This window comes from Megascapheus bottae, chromosome 4 (assembly GCF_031878675.1).
Source record: "Megascapheus bottae isolate mThoBot1 chromosome 4, mThoBot2.hap1, whole genome shotgun sequence".
NCBI lineage: Eukaryota > Metazoa > Chordata > Mammalia > Rodentia > Geomyidae > Megascapheus > Megascapheus bottae.
Window position 1 is genome coordinate 37,739,899 of NC_143512.1, and position 20,801 is coordinate 37,760,699.

General features: G+C 35.8%; 1 protein-coding gene across 5 annotated transcripts in view; it reads right to left on the reverse strand.

The window, feature by feature from the left end:
• The window catches only part of Atg10 (autophagy related 10), a 244,070-nt gene that overhangs the window by 205,355 nt on the left and 17,914 nt on the right, over positions 1-20,801 (reverse strand). For all 5 annotated transcript variants that reach the window (XM_090331679.1, XM_090331681.1, XM_090331677.1 and 2 more), the window contains exon 2: positions 20,100-20,219. In XM_090331679.1, the coding sequence (XP_090187805.1) occupies positions 20,100-20,207 (108 nt within the window). In that variant the 5' untranslated portion in view covers positions 20,208-20,219. The remainder of the gene's footprint in view (positions 1-20,099; positions 20,220-20,801) is intronic.

Genomic DNA, 20,801 nt, shown 5'->3' on the forward strand with positions numbered 1-20,801 from the left:
TTCCAGGAAGATAAGCAGGAAATCACCAAGAAGCTCCTTGAATTCAAAAGAGAAATAGAAAAAAATTATACATCCCTAGAAGATTAATACCCTCACAGCAGATATGACCAGCTCAGTATCCACAATGCAAACAAAAGTGGAAGCATTAAGCAACAGATTGACTGAGATGAAGAACAGGACATCAGGAACAGAAGATAAAGCACAAGAGCTGGAACAAGAGAATCATCAGTCTGGAGAAATCAGTCAGAATTCACCAGAGAACTCCAAGACCAGGCAGACGCAGCCAAGAAATCTAATCTTTTTATAATAGGGATCGAAGAAGGGGAGGAGTTTCTTAATAAAGGAATGCAACCCTTATTCACCAAAATTATAGCAGAGAACTTCCCCAACTTCAAAAGGGAAAATACTCACATAATTGAAAGCTTCAGAACTCCAAGCAGGCAAGAACTCATCTAGATACAACATAGTAAAAACATTAGACCAGAATACTAAGGAGCTGATCTTAAATGCTGCAAAAAAAAAAAAAGAGCTAAACTACAATGAGAAAGAAATTAGAATAACTGCAGACCTCTCCACGCAAACCCTAAATGCAAGAAAAGCTTGGAAAAATATCATTCAAGCCCTGAAGACCAACAACTGCCAACCCAGACTGATATATACAGCGAAACTAGCATTTACATTTGAGGGAGAAACAAGAATATTTCATTCCAAAGAGAAGCTATATGAATACGTGCACACTAAACCAGCATTACAAAAAATATTAAATAATCAAGAACAAATTGCAGAACAGCAAGAACCCCCATCAAGAAGAAATCATCTATAAATCACTAAACACAAAGGGGGGGAAAAGGAGAGAGAAAGAAACTCAGAAGTAAAAATAAAAAATGACAAAGGACACTGACCACTTCTCCATAATTTCCCTAAATGTGCACGGGCTGAACAATCCAATCAAAAGACACAGAACATCAGACTGGATTAAGAAACAAGACCCATCCATATGTTGCCTCCAAGAGACAGAAACAAACTCCAAGTGAAAGGATGGAAAAGAATTTTCACCCCAACGCACTGGGCAAAGAAGCAGGAGTAGCAATCTTAATCTCTGAGAAGTTAATTTTACTTCTCAGTAAAATCAGTACATAAACATAAAGATAAAGATGGCCACTACATATTAGTAAAGGGTACGTACAATCCACACCCAGAATATTACAGTTATAAACATTTACTCCCCCAACACAGGAGCACACAAATTCGTCCAGCAAACTCTCTTAAAATTACAGAACAAGACAGACTCAAACACAGTCATAGTGGGAGACTTCAATGTGCCACTCTCAGCAAATGACAGGTCAACTCAACAAAAGATAAGCAAAGACACCATTGACTTAAACGATACCGTAGCCCAGATGGGCTTAACAGATATACACAGAGTCTTCCATCCCATGGTGAAACTTTATACATTTTTCTCAGCAGCACATGAAACATACTCCAAAATAGATCATATAATAATTCATACAGAAAACTTAAGCAGCTACAAGAGGACTAATATAATCCCAGGCACTCTATCTGATCACAGTAGAGTTAGACTTGTTCTGAACAACACAGTAAAAGGTAAAAAACATTCAAACACTTGGAAGCTGAACAACACACTTCTGAATAACTCCTGGGTTACAGAAATTCAAAACTTTCTTGAATGTAATGACAATCAAGAGACATCACAAAGGAACTTATGGGACACAGCAAAGGCAGTTCTAAGGGGCAAATTTATCGCACTAGGAGCCCATATTAAAAAGACAGAAGAAGAGCACGTAAATAACCTAAAGAAGAAATTGAAGCACCTAGAGGAGCAAGAAAAAGTTAATTCTAAAACAACTAAAAGGACAGAAATAACCAAAAAAAATCGGAAATATCAGAGATAGAAATAAGATCCACTATACATAAAAGTAATAAATCAAAAAGGTGGTTCTTTGAAAGAGTCAACAAAACTGACACACCCAAGGCAAGATTAGTCAAAAAAAGGAGAGGGGGACTTAAATAAACAAGATTAGAGACACCACAGGAACAATTACGACCAATATCCAAGAAATTCAGTCCATTATAAATAAGTACTACCAGAGCCTATATTCAAAGAAACAAGAAAATCTAGTAGCAATGGATGACTTCTTAAATAAATATAGGCTACCCACATTGAACAATGATGAGGTAAACAAATTGAACAAACCAATTTCATGCAACAAAATAGCGGCAGCAATCAGGGAAATGACAACAAAGAGAGCCCAGGTCCAGACAGTTTCGTTGTGGAATTCTACAAGACTTTAAAGATGAAGTAATACCTATACTCTTGAAACTCATCTGAGAAACAGAAGCAGAAGGAGCAATACCAAGCTCATTTTATGAAGCGAATATTACACTCATCCCAAAACCAGGGAAAGACCCAACAAAAAAAGAGAACTACAGACCTATCTCTAAAGAACACAGACACAAAACTCCTCAATAAAATACCAGTCAACAGAATCCAGAAACAAATTTAAAAAATTATACACTATGATCAAGTAGGCTTCATCCCACAGATGTAAGACTGGTTTAACATTCGCAAATCAATTAATGTAAATACATCATATCAATAGAGCTAAGGATAAGAATCATATGATAATTTCTCTGGATGCGGAGAAAGCATTTGACAGAATACAACTTCCATTTATGTTGAAAGCACTAGAAAAATAATAGCCAGTATTATACTAAATGGTGAAAGACTGGAACCATTTACCTTAAAATCAGGAACTAGACAGGGATGCCAACTCTCTCCAGTTCTCTTCAACATAATGCTAGAACCCTTAGCCAGAGAATAAGGCAAGAAAAGAACATCAAAGGGATCCACATAAGGACATTAAACTATCCCTATTCACAGATGACATAATCCTCTATCTGAGTGACAAAATAAGCTCTAGTTCCAAACTCCTAGAATTAATAAACCACTTTAGCAAAGTGACAGGATACAAAATTAACTTGCAAAAGTCAGTAGCCTTCTTTTACACCAACAATAAGTAAGCAAACAGAAGGCCAAATCAAGAAATTGATCCCATTTGGAATAGCCCCCAAAAGAATAAAATACTTAGGAATTAACTTAATCAAAGATGTAAAGGAATTATTTAATGAAAACTATAAAAGCCTAATGAAAGAAATTAAATAGGATACCAAGAAATGGAAAGCCATCCCATGCTCATGGGTAGGGTGAAAATGGCCATACTGCCAAAATTGATATACAAATTCAATGCAATCCCCATCAAAATCCCAAAGACATTCATTACTGAAATAGAAGATATTATTCAAAGGTTCATATGGAACAAGAAAAGACCAAGAATAGCCAAAACAATTCTAGGCAAAATGAGCAATGCAGATGGTATTACAATACCAGACTTCAAATTCTACTGTAGAGCCATAATAACAAAAACAGCATGGTATTGGCACAAAAATAGACCAGAAGATCAATGGAAAAGAATACAAGATCCAGAAATAGAACCTATAGTTAACTTGTATTTGACAAAGGAGCCAAAGATATACAGTGGAACAAACACAGTCTATTCAATTATTGGTGCTGGCAAAACTGGGCAGCCACATACAAAAAACTAAAAATTGACCCTAGCCTTTTGCCATGCACAAGCATTAACTCAAAATGGATCAAAGACCTCAATATCAGACCGGAAACCTTCAAACTGCTACATGATAGAGTTGGAGAGACACTGGAACTTATAGGCACAGGCAAAGAATTCCTGAACAGAAGCCTAGGATCACAACAGATTGGAGAGAGACTCAATAAATGGGACTACCTAAAAATAAGGTCTGGATAGACAAAAGCATGCCACTAATGTAGAGAGACAGCCAACCAACTGGGAAAAGATATTTACCAATAATACATCAGACAAATGATTAATATCCAGTATCTACAGGGAACTGAAGAAACTAATCCCCCCCAAACCCAATGAACTATTCACTAAATAGGCAAGGGAACTAAAGAGAGACATACCAAAAGAAGAGGCTAAAATGGCAGAAAAGCATATGAGAAAATGCTTATCATCCATGGTCATAAAGGAAATGCAAATGAAAACAACCCTAAGATACCATCTTACTCCAACAAGAATGGCCAACATTTTGAACTCAGACAATGACAGATGTTGGTGGGGTTGTGGAGAAAAAGGAACCCTACTGCACTACTGGTAGGATTGGAAGCAAGTTCAGCCACTCTGGAAAGCAGTGTGAAGATTTCATAAAGAACTGAAAATTGACCTTCCCTACAATCCCTCCATACCACTCCTGGGCATTTATCCTGAACATCATAACCCAAGATATGATAAGGACATCTGTTCAGCTATGTTCATCTCTGCACTATTCACAATAGCCAGGAGATGGAAACAATCCAGATGCCCTAGTGCAGATGAATGGATACAGAAAATGTGGTATATATACACAATGTAATTCTACATAGCCAACAGACAAGATAAAATAACGGCATTTGCAGAGAAGTGGATGAATCTAGAGCGAATCATGTTGAGTGAGACAAGTCAAGACCAAAGGAATGAAAGGTTCCTGGTATCTTTAATATATGGCTATTAGATCAAACAGTACAAGACAAGGACTCAATATTTGCATACCCAATGCTATGGACATGGTATAGGAAATACAAAAATACAATTACATAGACATAAAAATCTATGACTTTATAGACAATGTTTTATTACATAGGTTAATATGCATCTATGATATATAAACCCTCAGCCTAATTTTAATTATGTTCTAAAATCTAAGTGCCAGTGATTGTAAATAAAGATTCCTTTCTTGAATACTTGTTTGTTAAATAAGTCATTTGAAATATGATGTAAAAATCAATGTTAATAATTTTTTAATTAAAAAAATAAATACAACAACAGATGCTGGCAGGGATGATGTGCAGGAGGGATCACTATTACACTGTTGGTGGGAGTGTAAACTCATTCAACCACAATGGAAAGCAGTATGGTGATTCCTCAAAAGAATAAACATAGAGCTCCCCTATGACCCAGCAACCCACTCCTTAGCATTTACCCAATAGTCCAGAAACAAGGACAGACTAAATCCACTAGCACAATGATGTTCATTGCAGCACTATTTACCATAGCATAGATATGGAACCAACCCAGATGTCCCTCAGTAGATGACTGGATCAACAAGATGTGGTATTTATACACAGTGGAATTCTATGCTGCCATCAGAAAGAATGGCATCACCCCATTTGTAAGGAAATGGAAAGACTTGGAAAAAATCCTTGTAAGTGAAATAAGCCAGACCCAAAAGAACATAGGCTCCATGGTTTCCCTCATTTGTAATAATTAGTACACACCTAGGACTTTTCTAGCAAAGGATTATAATAGCTCAAAACCTAGATTCATACGGTCATATAGGATGAGACTAAATGAAAGGATCTGTAGGATATGTAAACAGGAGCTCTATCTTGTGTGATTGTTCTTCTTAATGCACTGTGTTATTTCTCTTCTTTTGTTGCCCTGTGGTTAATCTCATATTGTTACTGTATCTGACTTTGTTACCTGGTATATTGTATATATGTTTATTTGAAATAGGAAAGGGCAGGGGGGAAAACAAGATGATTGGGAGAGGGAGTGGGGAGGGAGATGGGGACATAAACATAGGAAGGGGTATCAATGTGTGAGAAGTACTCCACCTACTATCTGGCAAATATAACTCTAACCCCTCTATATATTACAATAAAAAAATTTTAAAACCATAACCATACCTACCAAAGTTTTTATCTCCTCTACATATACCTAATAGAACTTAAACTGAAAAATAAAATTCTTATCTCCCTAAATGATAATATAGTTATAGTCATACAATTGTATCCTGCTCAACTGAAAAAAAACTAATAAATCCTATATGAAGAAAATTTTAAGTAGGAAATCTTTATTGAAAACTCACATTTTATTTAAAAAGTAGGTACTGATCATATTGCTAAATGGGAGACTGTAAATTTGTAAATGTACTGTAAATTTGTAAATTTAAAAGAGGAAACCAGGGGCCTAATGATAGAGTGCTTGACTAGCAAGCATGGAGCCCTGGATTCAATTCCCTGGTACCACATACACAGAAAAGGCTGGAAATGGTTCTGTGCCTAAAGTGGTAGAGAACTAGCCTTGAGGAAGCCCAAGGACAGTGCTTGAGCCCTGAGTTAAAGCAGAAGAAGAAAAGAAGAAGAAGGAGGAGGAGGAGGAGGAGGAGGAGGAGGAGGAGGAGGAGGAGGAGGAGGAGGAGGAGGAGGAGGAGGAGGAGGAGGAGGAGGAGGAAAAGGAACCATTTAAGTCTCAACTGGGAAATATAGCAACACTGTTTAAGAGTATGGATACCTATATGAAAGCCTACAAATAAGGAAACTAACCAAAATAATATTGACCTGATAGGATAATTAGTGATTTCCTGCTTCAGTTTTCAAAAATAGGATCAAAAGTTGTCTACACTTAGAAACACCCTCTACGACCCTGGGGATGAGAAATATAAGAATCTATTTTTTACCAAGACATGTGAAAGGGTATCAATGTAAGTGAATTAATGCACCTTCTATCTGGCAACTATCATGTAACCCTTTTATTAATTACAATAAAAAATATATTAAAAAAAAGAAGAAGCTATTTTCTAAATCCAAGTATGAAGGTAACTTAAATTAGATCAGGTAGGCAGATTACCGTAAGTAGAAAAAATGGCTCCCAAACCCACAATATTTAATTGAAACTCATGGACAACCATGAGGAAAGACTGATCTGTCACTAATACATAAAAAAAACCAAAACTGTATTAGTTAACCAAACACTGTGAATGTTCACAACTATTACCAGGTATGTTGTCACACACCTGTGATCCCAGCATTCAGAATGATAGGAAAAATTTCAAGACTGCAGCCAGGGACTGTTGTTAGAAAACAGTAAGCATCAGGTGGAGGAGAATCTTAGAGTAATTCATCCTCAATGGTAAAATACCAATATGCTAAGCAAAATGCATAATGACCTTTCCACTTTACACCATTAAATATTTAATTCATGCAACGATACTTGAGAATTTGTACTCATTTGTGTTCACATAATTGTGTTTTGGTTACCTACAAAACAAAAATAAAAAACTGAATCATATTGACAGGCATATTACAGTTAATTTAATTCTATTTATGATAACTCAGTAAGTTGAATATATATATAATGTTATGCATACTCTAAATGTCATAAGCTCTGCAATGTAAATTAACTTCACAGGGCTTTTTGAAATGTAGTTTGTTAGCCTGTCCAGTGAGCCAAACCATCACCGTACCTAAGGATGTGCCCTTATTTGTTAAACTTGCAGAATTATGATCATTATTTAAATTTTAATTTATAAATATGCCAAGTATTATAGCTTTTCTACATATTCTTGATAATCTTTAAAAATGGTGTTCGGAAGTATTTAATTCACAAGTGATACAACCTGTTCTTCTTGAAATGATTGCTTAAGATTTGCATATACTTAAGAGACAAATCATATCATGAAACTCAATAAATTATGAATGAAAGAATCTAGCATAACTGACTAGGATTCAATATTTATTGTAAAAAACACAGCACATAGCTCCAAGTACATTTTTCTCCTAATCCCCAAAGATAAACTTGGAAAAAAACCTACTTTAGTCTCATCAAGATATGATATAAATGCAATATATTTAATCTTTTCCTAGTGACATTTGCAGCCATAAATGATATCTCATTAACTCACAGTAGATGATTTCAACAAATATAGCACTACCCAGTAGCAGTATCATGATTATAATACCCTTATAAGGATTATTAATGTGAGCATGTAAAGAAATCTACAAAACAAACTGGAGGAATAAAAGGTTCAACAAAAGAACATTTTTGTTGCTGTTGTTATTTGTTTAGTGAGACAAGGTTTTCCTATGTAGTCCAGGCTGACATCAAACTCAAACTGAAGGTTCTTCATACAGCCAACATGTGCACTTTTTACTTACATAAAATAGCTTATTCTTATAAAACCATGAGAAATGCCTATTTCTTTCAGCGAACTTTTAAATTGTCATTAAGATTCTGAATTGATGGAATGGCTTATATTGTAGAATTTCTTCTAAACAAATATGAAGACCTGAGTTCAATCCTCAGGGATTGTTGTCAATGAATCTCAAGAAATATTAGTCTCATACTGAGACTAAAATTTTAAGTAGATACTTAATATTTTACCTTTAAAATAACAGTAATCACTTCTAACAATATAAAGCATATAATAATGTACAAGTAACCCAGAAAAGAATAGGCTGTTTGGCATGTGTGTGCACCTGCAGTCACAGTCATGCAGAAAGCTAAGGCAAGGACCCAAGAGTACCCAGGAGTTCAAGACTAGTCTGGGAAGCATATAGTAAAATTGTTTCAAAAGAAAAAAAGGGAGGGGCTGACAAAATAACTATTTAAAATAAGAATTGCATCCTTTAAGCTGGGCAAGGTGGCTCACACCTGTAATCCTAGCTACTCAGGAGGCTGAGATCTGAGGATCCCAGTTCAGAGCCAGCCATGAGTCCATGAGACTCTTATCTCCAATTAACCACTGGAAAACTGGAAGTGACACTGTGGCTCAAGGGATAGGGCAGTAGCCTTCAGCTGAAGAGCTCAGGGAAAGTGCCCAGGACCACAGTTCAAGCCCCATAACCAACAACAACAACAACAAAAAGAAGAATTTCATTCTCTCTAAATACATAATTATACATAATACATAAATATAAATATAAATATACATAATACTCATTCAGATTTATATATTATCACCAAAATTAGATATAGTGAAGAATTAGTCATTGGATATACATGAAAAATATTTTAATCTTTTATTAATGTAGTACAGAAATAAAAGAAATGTAATCTTTTTTTAATTGTCAGGGTAATGTATAGAGGGGTAACAGTTACATTAACCAGATAGTAGGTATATTACTTCTCACACATTGATACCCCTTCTCATGTTTCTGCCCGCATTTCCCTCTCCCCACCCCCTCCTAATCATCTTGTTTTTCCCCTTCCTTTCCTATTTCAGATAAGAAAAGAAATGCAATCTTTTAAAAGAACAAAATTATGTGACTCAAACTGCTGCCATCAGAAATTTACTCCAAATTCTCTCCTAGCTTTCTATTTCATGAAAGCCTAGATAATTTATAGAAGTAATAGATTAACATTGAGGATACTAAACAAAATGAAAGCAACCAGTCATTAGAAGATAAATATAATAAAAGTCAAATCATGGATACAGAAAATAGATGGGTGGTTAGCAAAAACAAGGAGGAGTTCTAGAGCTTGGTTATGCAACAGTGTGAATATTACTCCACACTACTAAACTATACACTTAAAAATGGCTAAGATTCCACATTTAATATATGTGCTTTTACCAGTTTAAAGAATAAGTAACTAAAACTGTAGAAATATTATTTCTTGTTTCTAAGGTCTTTCTTGGGTATTTTCATTTATTTTAAATAAAACAATAAATAAGTTTGCAGAATTTATTTGAAGAATTTATAATTTTAAGACATATGGGGAAATAAAGAAAGCCAATTGAATTAAGTTGAGATCTATTAAATCACTTTAGATATGTCACAAATGCTTTAAAACACTATTTCTGGCTTTGTGCTGGTAATTGTAGAAGATAGGTGCTTGGTACATTATGCTATTCTTTTTACCTTTGTACACTTAAAATTTTTTCCTAAGTTGTTAAAAATCAAAAGAGCTGTGCAAATAAATGAGGTATGAAATTCAGAAGGAAAACAGAAGTGATGGGTATGGTGAGTTTTATATTCAAATGGTATTGAAGGAATAATAATATGGAAATATTTCAGAATCTATTTTTTAAATATGAACTTGATATATTTAGCATGATGGTGAAAAATTTTGAGGAAAAAAAAAAGCAATGTGAATTACCAAGGAAGATACTTGCAAAAAATAAATAAATAAAAGAATCACAAAGCCAGTTTAAATTTGCACTTAGAGAAAAGTTGAATTTTAATTTTTTACTCTATATAAATTAGAAAATAAGCACTTTTAAGAATCATTTCCTAAATTATGAGGATAATGAACTATTTCTGATGGGTAGCTATGCATATTTCAAATATAATCATGTAGGTTTAAACAGAAAAGGATTTAATAGGGGAAGAGGCTTTTTCTTAAGTCTTAAGAATAACTTACAAAATGACCTAGTATTAACTGTATAGAATCTAATCAGATATCAGAGTACTAGTGACTCAGGCCTGCAAATCCTAGATACTTAAAAGGCTGAGATCTGAGGATCCCTGTTTAAAGCCATCGCAGGCAGAAAAGTCCATGAAAATCTTGGTGCCAATTAATCACTTCAAAGCTGGAAGTTGGAGTTGTAGCTCAAGTAGGGATCCATGCCCACGTCCTGGGTCCAAGACCAACAAAAGCAAAAGCCAAAAATCTATTCAAGCAAATTAAGATGTTTTCTGTGTTGAAGGTCTCTTTTTGTTTCCACTATTCAAAGTGAAGTACATTGAAAAAAAATCTATGAGAAATTATTTTATCAATAAGCTGTTAAAGGTAGTCACAGAATTGAAATCGTAAATTAAGAAACAAAACAAAGCCTGAGTGCTAGTGGCTCATGCTTGTAATCCTAACGATTCAGGTGACGATTCCAAGTTGAAGGCAATCTAGAAAGACTGATCCAAGAGACTTTTGCCTCCAATTAACTGCAGCTCAAGTGGTACCGACCTTGAACAAAAAAAGCAAATGGAAAGGCCCTGGGTTCAAGTGTCAGCACTGTAACAACAAAAATAACAACAACAATGACAAAATGGCGACAGTGGGATTCCAGAAGGTAAGCTGATTTGAAGTGGATTTAGTTGTTTTTGAAGTACTCAATATTGAACCCAAGGCCTTGTACATCCTAAACAGGCATTCTACCTCTAAGCTAAAATAGCAGGCTATTTTAATATGTAATTTTCAGATATGTATGCTTATTTATTTTTGGTGCTGGTAATGTAAGGGCTTAAATCAGGTTGTTGTGTTTTTTTCTTCTTCTTTTTTGTCAGTCACAGGGCTTGAATTTAGGGCTTGGATGCTTTCACTGAATTTCTTCACTTAAGTCCTGTGCTCTACCACTTTGAGCCACAGCTCCACTTCTGGTTTTCTGGTGGTTAATTGGATTTTCCTGCCCTGGCTGGCTTCAAGCTGTAATCTTTAGATCTCAGCTTCCTAAGTAGCTAGGATTACAGGCATGAGCCACCAGCACCTGGCTACCATTTTTTCTTTTCTTTTCCTTCCTTCCTTCCTTGCTTCCTTCCTTCCTTCCTTCCTTCCTTCCTTCCTTCCTTCCTTCCTCCTTCCTTCTTCCTTTTAATTTAATGAGTATATGTAAGCTTTAATGATCATAAAAGTTCAACCGTTTTTTCTGGATTATATTTCAAATAAGAGTTGATAGATAACATACATACTAAGTTTTACTATGATTTTTATATTAGTTATTTTATAATTAAGGTTCAAATATATTATAACCACAAAATAATACTTTGTCAAAGTTAACCAGTCCTTTTTATTTCTATCCCTTAAAAAAAAGTACACTGGTCATTCACACTCATGCACATCACTGAAAATAATCAAAGATGATAATTCACAGCCTCACCTCTACAAACACACTATACTTGACTCAAAAGACAAAAGATTATCTTGCTCCAGAAACTTATTGTTCAAGTTTTCCACTTGACCATGCCAGGTGCCGCCGGCTCACATCTGTACTCCTAGCTACTCAAAAGGCTGAGATCTGAGGATCACAGTTCAAAGCCAGCCTGGGCAGAAAAATCCGTGAGACCATTATCGTCAATAAACTACTCAGAAAAAGCCAGAAGTGGTGCTATGGCTCAGAGCGGTAGAGCTATGGCCTTGAGTTGAAGAGCTCAGGGACAGCAGCTAGGTCCATGACCAAAAAAACAAATGCTGAGCAAACGTGTGGGTGGACACTGTCACCACAAGTTTGGTCTTCATGTTTAGACATGTTTTGAACATGAACTATGGACATACTCACATTTTGATAACATAAGAACCAAGTCTCATATCAAAGGAGACACAAAAGGACTTGAAGATACACTGTAATTTGAATAGCACAACTTAAACACTTGAACACATTGATCCACCTTTTACATCTTTAGTTGAGGTCATTGTCACCCTTGCAGGGTTAATAAATTAAAAACAAAAAAACAAAAAACTTTGTAAACTACAAAGGCTAAAGTAAATCTTAAGCATTACTGTGGAAAAAGAAGATACTCGGGGGTAAAATTGATTATCCAAACTTAAGTAGGAAAAAGCTTTAATTTCAGTTTGCTAGCTTACTATTCTTACATCAAAACTATTTACAAAAATGAGAGAAAAATGGCCTGGGAGTTTGGCCTAGTGGTACAGTGCTTGCCTAGCATGCACAAAGACCCAGGTTCAATTCCTCAGTACCACATACATAGAAAAAAGCTGGAAGTAATGCTGTGGCTCAAGTGGTAGAGCACTAGCCTTGAGAAATCCCAAGGACAGTGCTCAGGCCCTGAGTTCAAGCCCCACGACTGGCAAAAAAAAAAAAAGAGAGAGAGAGAGAGAGAGAAAAAAGAATTGTTTTTGAGTGCAAAATCTCTGAATTTGAAGCATTTCTTTCCAACCCTCCTATACTTTTACATAGCTTTCTGTAAACACTGCTTTAGGGTCTGGCTTTTCCAAACTTACCTCTTTTCTACTTTTCAGAAAGTTATCAAAAGTTATAGTTCCCTAACTTTGTGTGTGTGTATGTTGTGTTGCTGGCACACAAAAAAACCAAACCAATCACCTTTTTTTCTTTTATCAAAATAGCTTTACCTTCATTTCCAGAAATGTGGAAAAAGAATGGAAGGAAATGAATTTTTGAGTGGACAATGAAGCTGGAAAGGTAGTAGGAAGCCACAGTGTGAAACTTTGAACACTGTGTAATGAAGTTTCTACAATAATATTTTATTATAAAATAAATTGAGAGGCCTTGAGTGTGGCCTAGTGGTAGAGTACTTGCCTAGCATGCATTAAGCCCTGGGTTCGATTCCTCAGTACCACATATACAGAAAAAGTTGGAAGTGGCACTGTGGCTCAAGTGGCAAAGGACTAGTCTTGAGCAAAAACTGTCCAAGGACAAGAACAGACATATCACGACAAAAATTACCAAGATCCAGAACATCATAAGGAAATACTTTTCAAACCTTTAAGTCAAGAAATTTGCCAGTCCTGGCCTTGAGCTCAGGGCCTGAGCACTTTACTTGGACTTTCTCAAGGCTAGAGTTCTACCACTTGACCTTCAGCACCATTTCCAGATTTTTTTCTATGTATGTGGTACCCAGGAATTGAACCTGGGTCTTCGTGCATGCTAGGCAAGCACTCTACCACTAGGCCAAACTCCTAGCTCAAGCCAGCCAATATTAACATAACTAAATGAATCTAATCCAACTAAACAGACCTATTTCAAGTATTGAAATAGAAATGGCAATACAAGACCTCCCATCCAAGAAAAGCCCAGGACTAGTGGATTCACAGCTGAATTCTATAGGCCTTCAAAGCAGAGCTCACACCAATACTCTTCAAACTCTTCAATGAAATTGAAAGTGAAGGCTCTTTGCCAAACTCATTTTATGAAGTCAGCATAATCCTCTTCACAAAACTAGACAGGGACTCGTCAAAGAAAGAGAACTATAGGCCCATTTATTTCATGAATATTGATGTAAATCTGCTCAACAAAATACTGGCCAACCGTCTTCAGCTGGTTTAACATACACAAATCAATTAATATAATTCATCACATCAACAGGAGAAGGACAGGAATCACATGATTGTCTCAATAGATGCAGAAAAGGCATTTGACAAGATCCAATACCTCTATTTGCTAAAAGCTCTGGAGAAACTAGGAATCTATGGAACATTCCTCAGTATAATAAAGGCTGTGTATGACAAACCCACAGCTAGCATTATACTTAATGGTGAAAAGCTAAAGCCATTTCCTCTAAAATCAGGAACAAAAGAGGATGCCCACTCTCTCCACTCCTCTTTAACATAGTATTAGAATTCCTAGCCAGTGTAATAAGGCAAGAAGCAAGCATAAAGGGGATCAAAATAGGGAAAGAGGAAGTGAAACTTTCCCTCTTTGCAGATGACATGATTCTGTATTTGAAGAATCCTATAGACCACTCCCAAGTTGCTTAAGCTGATTTGAAACTTTGGCTAGGTAGCAGGGCATAAAATTAACCCTCAAAAATCAACCACTTTCCTGTATGCCAACAATAAGAGGAGCAAGGCAGCAATCAAGAAAGCAACTCCTTTTGCAATAGCCTCAAAGAAAATAAAGCATCTGGGAATAAACTTAATTAAGAATGTAAAGGAGGGTGGGGGTGGGGGGAAGGGAAATGGGGACCAAGACATGTGAAATGGTATCAATGTATGGGAATTAATGCACCATCTATCTGGCAAATATCATGTAACCCTTCTATTAATTACAATAAAACTATATGAAAAAAAAGAATGTAAAGGAACTTTATGATGAAAATTTTTAAAACCTGAAAAAGGAAATTAAAGCAAAACTGAGGAAATGGAACCTCCCATGCTCCTGGATTGGACGAACTAATATCTTGAAAATGGCAATCCTGCTAAGGGCTATCTACAAATTCAATACAATACCAATCAATATCCCAATGTCATTCTTTAAGGAAAATAGAAGAAGCAATCCAAAATTTCATATGGAATAATAAAAGACCCAATATAGCAAAAAATAATCCTTAGCAGAAAGAACAGCAGTGGAGGAATATCAATACCAAACTTTAGACCCTATTACAGAGCTATAGTAACCAAAACAGCTTGGTACTGGCACAAGAACAGGCCTGAGGAACAATGGAATAGAACTGAAGACCCAGAAATCAACCCGCAGACTTATGGCCACCTAATCTTTGATAAGGGAGCCAAAACAAAAAAAAATAGAATGGAAGAAAGACAGCCTCTTCAAGTGGTGCTGGCAGAACTAGTTAAGCACCTACAGAAAACTAAAGTTGAATCCTTCTATGTCACGCTGCACCAGGATTACTAATTCCAAATGGATAAAAGACCTCAAGGTAAAAGCAGATACCCTGAAAACTTTACAAGAAGGAATAGGAGATACACTAGGTTTCCTTGGCACCAGTCAAAACTGACTTAATAAAGAGCCAGAAACACAACAAATTAAAGAAAGTTTGAACAAATGGGACTGCATTAACCGCAGAGCTTCTGTATACAACATAGCTAGTAAGCTAAATAGAAAACCCACAGAGTGGGAGAAGACCTTCACTAACCATACAACAAAGGCCTCATATCTAAAATATATCTATAGCCAAAAAATAAATCTTCAAAGAAACAATCATCCCATTAAAAGATGGGCTAAAGATTTAGAGAAAGACTTCTCTGAAGAAGAAATAAGAAAGGCCTATAGACACATGAAGAAATTCTTGACATCTCTGGCATAAAAGAAATGTAAATCAAAACAACCTTGAGATTCCACCTTACTTTAGTTAGAATAGCCATTACCAAGAAATCTAATAATAAGAACAGATGCTGGCAGGGATGTGGCCAGGAGGGATCACTACTATTGTGTTGGTGGGAGTGTAAACTCATTCAATCACTCTGGAAAGGAGTATGGAAAATCCTCAAAAGACTAAACATGGAGCACCCCATGTAATTACACTCCTTGGCATTTACCCAATAGTCCAGAAAGAAGGACATACTACACTTTACTATTTACCATAGCAAAGATATGGAACCAACCCAGATGTTCCTCAGTTGATTGGATCAACAAGATGCGGTATTTATACACAATGGAATTCTATGCTGCCATCAGAAAGAATGATATCACCCCATTTGGGAGGAAATTGAAAATCCTGGGGAAAAAAAAGTCACATTAAGTGAAGTAAGCCAGACCCAAAGGAACATAGGCTCCATGGTTTCCCTCATTTGTAATAATTAGTACACATCTAGGACTCTCCTAGCACAGGATTATAATAGCTCAACACCTAGGTACATACGGTCATATATAATGAAAGGATCTCTAGGATATGGAAACAGGAGCTTTATCTTGTGTGATTGTTCTTCTTAATGTACTATGTTATTTCTCTTCTTTTGTTGCCCTTTGGTTAATCTCATATTGTTACTGTATCTGACTTTGTTACCTGGTATATTGTGTATATGTTTATTTGTTTATTTGAAATAGGAAAGGGAAGGGGCAAAAACAAGATGATAGGGAGGGGGTGAGGGGAGGGAAATGGGGACAAAAACATGAGAAGGGGTATCAATGTGTGAGAAGTACTGTACCTACTACCTGGCGAATGTAACTGTAACTCCTCTATACATTACCGTGACAATAAAAAATAAAATTAAAAAAAAAACTGCCCAAGGACATTACCCAGGCCCTGAGTTCAAGCCCCAGGATTGGCAATAAATTAATTAATTAATTTAAAAAATTGAGATAAACTTGAAGACAAAGAAATTGTGCTGAAAATTAGACTTCGTCAGAGATCTGTTAGAGCTGGTAGCACAGCTCAAGTGGTAGAGTGCTTATCTAGCATGCTCAAGGATCTAAATTCAATCCAACAGTTTTATACAATAAACGGTTAACTATCATATTTTGCAAATGAATTAAAGGATAGTTAGTAGGCTGTTAAAATTGCTTCAGTGAGAAGATACACAGACTTGAAGTAGAGTAAAGGCAACCTGAAGTACTTTTCTAATTCAGCAGTATGAACTGAGGTACAACTGAACAAGAAACCAGTTACCCTTTAAGTGTATTATAAGTTGGCATCAATGGCTCATGCCTGTAATTGTAGCTACTCAGGAGGCTGAAACCTGAGGATCATAGTTCAAAGTCAGCAAGGGTAGGAAAGTCTGTGAGACTCATCTCCACTAGACTTTTCCAAAAAACTGGAAAATAGAGCTGTGACTCAAGTAGTAGATCCCTATCCTTTAGCATAAAGAAGCTGGAATTCAGTCCCAGAACAGGCACATACAGACACAAAAAAATGTATTATACTAATAAACATGACACGTTGAACTGAAATCACTGTACATCTACTTAACAATAATAATTTTTTATAAAATAATAAAAAGAAACCAATCACCCTATGCAGACACTTAATCTCAAAAGGTATAAAATAACCATCCATATCCTATATCTCATACCACACCTACATGCATGGCTTTGGTTTCACCTTCACTGTGTTTGAAATGTACCTTTTTAAATTGTCAAAATTTTAAATTCAGAGATTTCTCCTTCCAAATCTGAAAGTTTTAACTTTTCTTGAAATATCAAAAATCTGGTAAAATTTAAAGCCCATGTTTCCAACCTGGCAATCCACAAAGTGTAGGCAATCCATCTGGGCATCCACAGAACACAGTCCCAGTCTCCATATTATTCTGTCCTTGACAGAGTGACCCCCTGATGTTACCATCCTCCATAGACTTTTGAGTCTGCAGTCATCATGGGAAAGCTTCAGATATTGTCTCTAAATTGTGTTCTGGTTTTGTTTGGTTTGCGTTTTGGTTTTTTTTTTCTATACTCTCTATGGGTTTACCCCCACATGAAAGAGTATGCCTAACCAGTAATTACTACCAGTAGGGTAGTAATCCTAACCCAGCAGCCAAGAAACTAGATTTGGTCACACCTTTTACAGCAACACCAACAATTAAGCAAAACCCTGAAAACTGATTCTTGGGCTATTACTTCACAATATCAGTTAAGAATCTCTTGAAAGATATGGTTTCCTTCAAGAATATTTTTCACTACTCCCAGAAGCACCTCATCCATACACATAAACATATTCAGTCCTATCTCCCTCCCTAAATTCCTTTTCCTTATTCTGCTAGGTCACTGAAAAGGTAAACTGTAATTTTTGCCATCTTTTCTTTAGTTTAAGATAAAATTTATTTAGCCAAGCATGCACTGGTGGCTGGTGGCTGTAATCCTAGAAACTAATTTAGCATTGAGCAAAAGCAGCTCATGTACAGCTTCCAAGCCCTGAGTTCAAGCCCCAAGACGTACACACACAATAAAGAACATAAAAACTGCCTATGGCTCATATCTGTAATCCTAGCTCTCAGGAGGTAGAGGTCTGAGGGTTATTGTTTGAAGCCAGCCTGGCAGGAAAGTCCATAAGCCTCTTTTCTCCAGCTGACCACCACAAAGGCCAGAAACTGAGCTATGGCTCAAGTGGTAGAGCACTATCCATGAAGAAGAAAAAAAAGCTCAGGAACAGCAGTCAGACCCAGAGTTCAAGTCCCAGGACTGGCAGGTACACACACACACACACACACACACACACACACACACACACACACGAAAATAAGGGACATGCCCAAGAAATAACCTCATAAACTGTTACAAAAAAAAGGGGATAAATTGTATTTTTGGGCTGGGAAAGAGAAGAAAATTTAGTAGTAGAAGTAGCAGGTCAAAGGCCTTGGATTCATTTCCCTGCCTGGAAACATAAGACTCATTCATGGGGGGGAGGGAAATGGGTACCAAGACATGTGAAAGGGTATGTGAATTAATGCACCTTCTATCTGGCAAATATCATGTAACCCTTTTACTAATTACAATTAAAAAATGCAAAAAAAAAGACTCATTCATAAGAATTCATATGAAAATGAGGTTCAAAGCAAAGGTCTGTTATCACTATTATTTAACATGTTTCTAATCAATGCACAAAACAGAGAAATACAACAAGGAGTTAGACAACAACCAAAAAACCTTTCAATGCCAATGACCTTCACTCCACTAAAGAAGATTCAAAAGGAACGAATGAAAACCATAACAACTGTTAGGAAAATTCAGGAAGGTGACAGAACAGAGACAAAATTAGTATACAAAAATTAACCATTCTTTTACATATTGGCATTAATCAAAAAAGAAAAGAATATAAATGAAAATTCAAACACCAATGGTAAACAAAACTATAAAACATTCAGAAATGGGGATGAGAGGGAAAACATCAGAGAGAGAGCAAGAGAAGGGTGATATTGTCAAAAAAGAAATGTACTCTTTACCTGATTTCAGTAACTATAACCCCTCTATACATTACCTTTAATTTTGATTTTTTTCAGAAAAAAAATCAGTTAAAGGTACCAACAGGTCATATAATTCTGGCAGGAAGGATTGCCTACAGGTTCATAGACTGATCACTACTTAAAAGAATAGAGCTGAAACTGACCATAGGAGATAGACCTTTATACTTCTTGAACCATCCATAAGCAACCCTGTCAAAGATTAGCACAGACAAATGATCCAAGAGAAAATGGCTCTGTACCTGATCACTGCGATCCACATCTCCCTCACTCTGTTTCGAATCATGAAAATCAGTTAAAAACTGTTCAAGTTTCTCAGAGTGTGTATAGGAAACAAAACCAACCCCTGGAGAATCAGGATTCTCCAGGAGAATCACCTTTCAGAATTCAGATAAAATGTCAAATAGAGAAAACTTATTTATTCTCTAAGAAAGATTTCAAGGAACTCTTAAATGGCCCTGGGCAGAGAATCTAATTGTAGATGTGGAAATACACATTATTTATTAATAGAATCAAAAGAAAAAATGTTTTGTACTTTGTCTACATCACTGAAAGAAACTGTCCAATTATCTATAGTCCTTCATATTTTAGAATTTCATATTATTAACTATGGCATCGTTTCTTTTTGCTCTTTGGACAAAAATAGTTTCCTCAGAAAATTTATACTGTAAACTGTTTGAAGCTCAAGAGAAGCATCTGTTTACATTGAGATAATTGATATGCTAAGCATTCTTATCTATTAAATTACAGTGGGTTACCAAAGGACTTTTCTAGATAATTTTTCATTAGTCTAATAATAGTAAGTATCTATAGTAGAAATAATAAAATATGTATCTGTTTTAAAACACTCTTCAATTTATGCCTTTCATTAAATCAACCCAGCTTTTAGATTCAATTACTGCAATTTTATAAGGCAAAAATAAATAACCTTTCATTGAAATAGAAAATAAAAAATTCTGTCCTTACTTTTGATGTTCTCCATTCCCAACCATCCCCTATCTGTTGCGAATGTTTAATGAACTCTGCACAATAATGCTGGAATGTTTTTTCTCCAAAGAATTCATCTTCTTCCATGCTAAATAATATCTGCAATAAAAATTAAAATAGTATTAGCACCAGCTTGGGAATGAATATTAAAAGGAATTTTGCTCTTATTTATTTAAAAAGCCAGAATGTGGGCTACACAAAGGGAAACCACCTCAAGGACCATTAAAATAAATGTTCTACTTCCAGCTTTTTCATTACCTACATTTTTGTTTAAAAAAAAAAAAAAAAAAAAAAAGGAAGTCAGGGAGTTTGGCCTAGTGGTTAAAGTGCTTGCCTAGCATGCATGAAGACCCGGGTTCGGTTCCTTGGTACCACATACATAGAAAAAAGCCAGAAGTGGTGCTGAGGCTCAAGTGGTAGAGCTCTAGCCTTGAGAAAGTCCAAGGACAGTGCTCAGGCCCTGAGCTCAAGCCCAGGACTGGCAAAAAAAAAAAAGGAAGTCAATATGAAAAACCAAAGTCTCGCTTTATAACAAATGCATATCTATGGGGTTCTTTTAGTTTTGTTTGTTTTTGTTGTTGTTTTAGGGTTTCTTGTTTTTGCTGTGCTAGAACTTGAATACGAAGCCTCATATACTTCACTACACTTCATCCCAGCATGTATGCTTTCCAATGACAAGAA